Here is a 4,393-nt window from a genome sequence, read left to right as displayed (position 1 = left end):
ATTGTAAGTCTCGGCCACCAACCAAGCTCCAAGGGATGCAAGAGCAAAACCTCCTTTCTTTTCTTCTCCAAGCAAAATCCGGCCACCACAAAAGCTCCAAGAGATGTTGAGGTTCGGCCACAAGAAGAAAAAAAGAGAAAAGAATAGGGCCGGCCACATCAAGGAAGAAAAGAGAGAGGAACCAATGGAATATGTGCTATAAGGTGAGGTACCTCTACTCTCTCTTTTATAATACTTGATTTTGGCAAATAAGGAAATTAAAATTCCCTTATGTTCCTTGCCATTGGTTAATAAGGAAAATTTAATTAAAAATTCCTTTTAACCCTTATCATGGCCGGCCACCGCATGTGCTCCAAATAAGGTAAGTTTTAAACACAAAATTAAAACTTTCTTATTTGTTTCAAGAAATTTTTAAAATAAAAATTTCTCTAATAATTTTTCCCTTCATGGTTGGTTATAAAAGGATATTTTATAAATTAAAATCTCTCTATTAAAACATGTGGATGATTTCCAAATAGGAAAATTATCTTTAAAATTAAAATCTTCCTCCCAATCTACAAATAAGGAAAGATATCAAATCTTTTCTTAATCTTTTGTAGAAACTATAATAGGAAAGATTTAATTTTAAAACTCTCTTTTAAATCATGAACATGATTACAAAAAAGGAAAGTTTTATAAAAAACTAAAATCTTCCTTTTAACTACAAATAAGGAAAGATTTCAAACCTTTCTCTTAATATTTTGTAGCAAGCTATAAAAGGAAAGATTTAAATTTTAAACTCTCTTTTAAACCATAGCTTCCACATAAGAAAGATTTTAAAAAATAAAATCCTTTTATTATGATGTGGCCGGCCACCTAAGCTTAGGCTCTAAGCTAGGGCCGACCACTACTTGAACCATCTAATGCTTAATGTGGTCGACCCTTGCTTGGGTTTAAAGCTAAGCTTGGCAGGCCACCATAAGATGGGTAAGAAGGTGGGTATGAGTGGGTATAATACTTTATAAATAAGAGGCTACGATAGGGACCGAGAGGCGGAATTAGTTTTGGTCTCCCGATGAAATTAAGCTTCCCGTGTTCGCCCCGAACACCCAACTTAATTTCATTAATAATAATTCATACCATTAAAAAATTATTATTGAACTATCGCACCAATCCCAAATTATATTTTTGGCTCCTTCTTATCATGAGTGTGTTAATCTCCCTGTGTTTAAGATATAGAATGTCCACTAATTAAATAAGTTACCGACAACTTAATTAATATCTAGCTCCAAAAGTAGTACCACTTAACCTTATCGTCATGTCGGACTAAGTCCACCTGCAGGGTTTACATGACAATCCTTATGAGCTTCTCTTGGGGACATTATCAACCTTGATTACTAGGACACAATTTTCTTCTATAATCAACAACACACACTATAAATAATATCATTTACCAACTTATCGGGCCTGTTGATTTATCGAGATAAATCTCACCCTTTGATAAGTTAAAGAAATAAATACTAAGTACATGTACTTGTTACTATATCGGGATTAAGAGCACACACTTCCATAATAACAAAGATCTTGTTTTTTATTAAGTCAGTATAAAAAGAACTTACCTTAAATGCTCCTGCTCAATACACTCAGAGTGTACTAGTGTAATTTATCAGTCAAGATAAACTAATACATAATTATACTACGACTATTTCAATGGTTTATTCCTTTCCATCTCAGTCGTGAGCTACTATTTATAATTTATAAGGAATTGATAACATTATCTTCTGTGTGTGACATCACACATTATGTTATCTACAATATAAATTAATTGAACAACTACACTTAGCTTATAAATATAGATATTTGACCAATAGGATTCTTATTTCTAAGTAAATATTTATACAAAAAGCTAGGCTTTTAGTATACATTCCAACAAGTATGTTAGAAGAATTATTTTCTTCGTTAAAATTAAAATTATATGAGTCAAGATATGTTTGAGACAGACCCGGCTCAAGGCGTAGGCCATTAAGGCCTATGCCTAGGGCCCCAATTTTATTAGGGTCTATTATTATTTTAAATAATAAATAGATTTCATTTAGATTTTGTTCCAAATTTGACTTGCTTCGATTTAGTGCTAGTGCTTAATGGGCCCTAATGCCACGTCTGATTTTGCTGGCTTTCTAGTGCTTTCTAGATTTTGCTGGCTTTCAATGCAACGATTTTACTGGCCTCTAATGCAAATTTTGCTCCTTTCAATTCTCATAGTGCTCTTCAATTAATTATAATGACAACTACATTTAATTACATATTAATTATAATTATTGTATTCTCTAGTCTTAAAATCATATCTAGAGCTATAAAATAACTATATAAGACCTTACACCTAATGTCTTTTTTTTCATCTCATTTTGTAATTAGTTGATCATCTACTCATTCTCTCATTAGTGCTCCATGTATTTTTTTCGTCCCTCTTCATTAGTTCTCTAAGAAGACATTCTTCTCCTATCTCACTCGGTAATATTTTTTTCACTCTTTTCTTTTCGTCGAAATATTTTTTATTATTTTGTATAAATGATAAATTCTATGAACCCAAACTTAGACTATTAACAATTATATGAAAATTTTCTTATATAGTTAGGTCGGTAATAATTGAATTTCGAAATATCATAAAATTAAAATTACATGACATCAACTTTTAAATCTGATTTATTAAAAAAATATTAAATCCGTTGTTGTCAAGTCTAAAAAAAATTTAAAAAATTATTTTTTAAAAAAATATTATTAAATATTTTTTTTTTTTCTTTTTTCTGACCTAGGGCCTCGTGAAATTGTGAGACAGCCTGATTTAAGATAAGTGAATTCAGAACCTAGCCAACGGAAGACCCCCACCGCTACCTTCGTCCACTTGTTCAAGGCATCCTCTAGAACCGTCACGCGCCTCCTCGAAGCTCAGAGTCGGCATTCCGTCGCACTCAAGGCTTCTCTTTTCTACGACGATGGAGTTCGTCTTGGCCTTCTGAATATCTACGCCAAATGCGGTTTCTTTGATACCGCCTGCAAGTTGTTCGACGAAATGCGAAATAGAAATGTTCTCTCGTGGACTATTCTTATATCCAGCCACTCTCGTGTTGGAAAATTTGAAGAAGGGATCAACGTTTTCGCCGAGATGCTTGCTGATGGGGTCTCGCCAAACTGCGTTAGCCTGTCTATCGTTCTGAAGTACTGCATGGACTTCGTTGATCTCCCAAAGGGAAAAAGCATACATGGGAGGGCATTGAGGAACGGGATTAAGTTTGATGTCGCTTTGCAGAACTCCATTCTTGATTTATATGCAAAATATGGCACCTTGGCTTGCACGAAAAATGTTTTCCGATTGATGAGGGAGAAGGATGCTATATTGTTGAATATTATGATCGGTACATACCTACGAGATGGAGCTGTTGAAACAGCCATGCCTTATTCATGCCTTCACCCAATCAAGATGATTCGAGTTGGAACACAATCATTAATTGACAAATGGAGCATGGTTGTGGTGTGAGGGCCCTTCAGATTCTCAATATTATGGTGGAGAAAGGACCACCTTTTGATCACTTCACTTTCACCACAGCTTTAGTGTTAGCCAATAGATTACCCATGCTGAATTTAGGAAAAGAGCTTCCTTGTCTAATACTTAGAGTTGGATATAATGACAATGCATTTATTAGAACTGCACTTTTATATATGTATGCCAAATGTGGTGATTTGGAAGCTGTCATTTCTTTAAAGGATAAATCTATCAGTTGGTCAGAATTGAATTATAATACATATATTTAATTATTATATGAAGATAATATTATTAAAATATTTTTAATAATGACTTATAAAATATATTCTGACGGATCATATTCTAACCATTTAGTATTATCATTTTTTTACTGACACATCAGAATTTATGGTAGGATCGGTAGCCGATAACATTTCTTGGAGTGTTAGGGTTGTTGGTTATGTCAAAAATGGCATGCATGAAGAGGCTTTCAAAAGGTAAATTCGTTACCTTAGCGGCCCCTTAGTGTCGGACCCACGGATATGGAGGGAGGTATATGTAGATACATAGGCCATAGGCGCATGGTGAGATAAGCATGAAGATGCTTTCAAAAAAGGTATATCCGCTACCTTAGCGACCCCTCTAGTGCCAGCCCCACGGATATAGAGAGAGATACATGCAGGTACACAGGCCATAGGCACATAGTGGGGTAAACCCCAAGTCTAAATATGTAATTTTGTAGTTATTTCTTTTTATTTTCTTCTCAATTCTTCTCAAAGCGTTCGCGAATTGTGAGGAGTTTATATATGCCCTACTCTCCCTAGTAATGTCTCCCTCGGTAACATACATACATACTTTGACACATGATCCTATCCGAAAATTATAAAAAAGATT

The 4,393-nt window shown here is 34.2% G+C and overlaps 1 protein-coding gene across 1 annotated transcript; it reads left to right on the top strand.

The window, feature by feature from the left end:
- The first annotated feature begins 962 nt into the window (after nucleotides 1-962).
- Nucleotides 963-3,514, top strand: LOC122054667 (pentatricopeptide repeat-containing protein At1g06140, mitochondrial-like). Its single transcript, XM_042616110.1, has 2 exons — nucleotides 963-966; nucleotides 2,841-3,514. The coding sequence occupies exons 1-2, from the start codon at nucleotides 963-965 to the stop codon at nucleotides 3,512-3,514; spliced, it is 678 nt and encodes a 225-aa protein (XP_042472044.1).
- Nucleotides 3,515-4,393: the final 879 nt, after the last annotated feature.

This window comes from Zingiber officinale, chromosome 3B, assembly GCF_018446385.1.
Source record: "Zingiber officinale cultivar Zhangliang chromosome 3B, Zo_v1.1, whole genome shotgun sequence".
In the NCBI taxonomy this organism is placed as follows: domain Eukaryota; kingdom Viridiplantae; phylum Streptophyta; class Magnoliopsida; order Zingiberales; family Zingiberaceae; genus Zingiber; species Zingiber officinale.
Note: the sequence above shows the minus strand (reverse complement) of the source record. Positions and strands in the feature narration are given on the sequence as shown.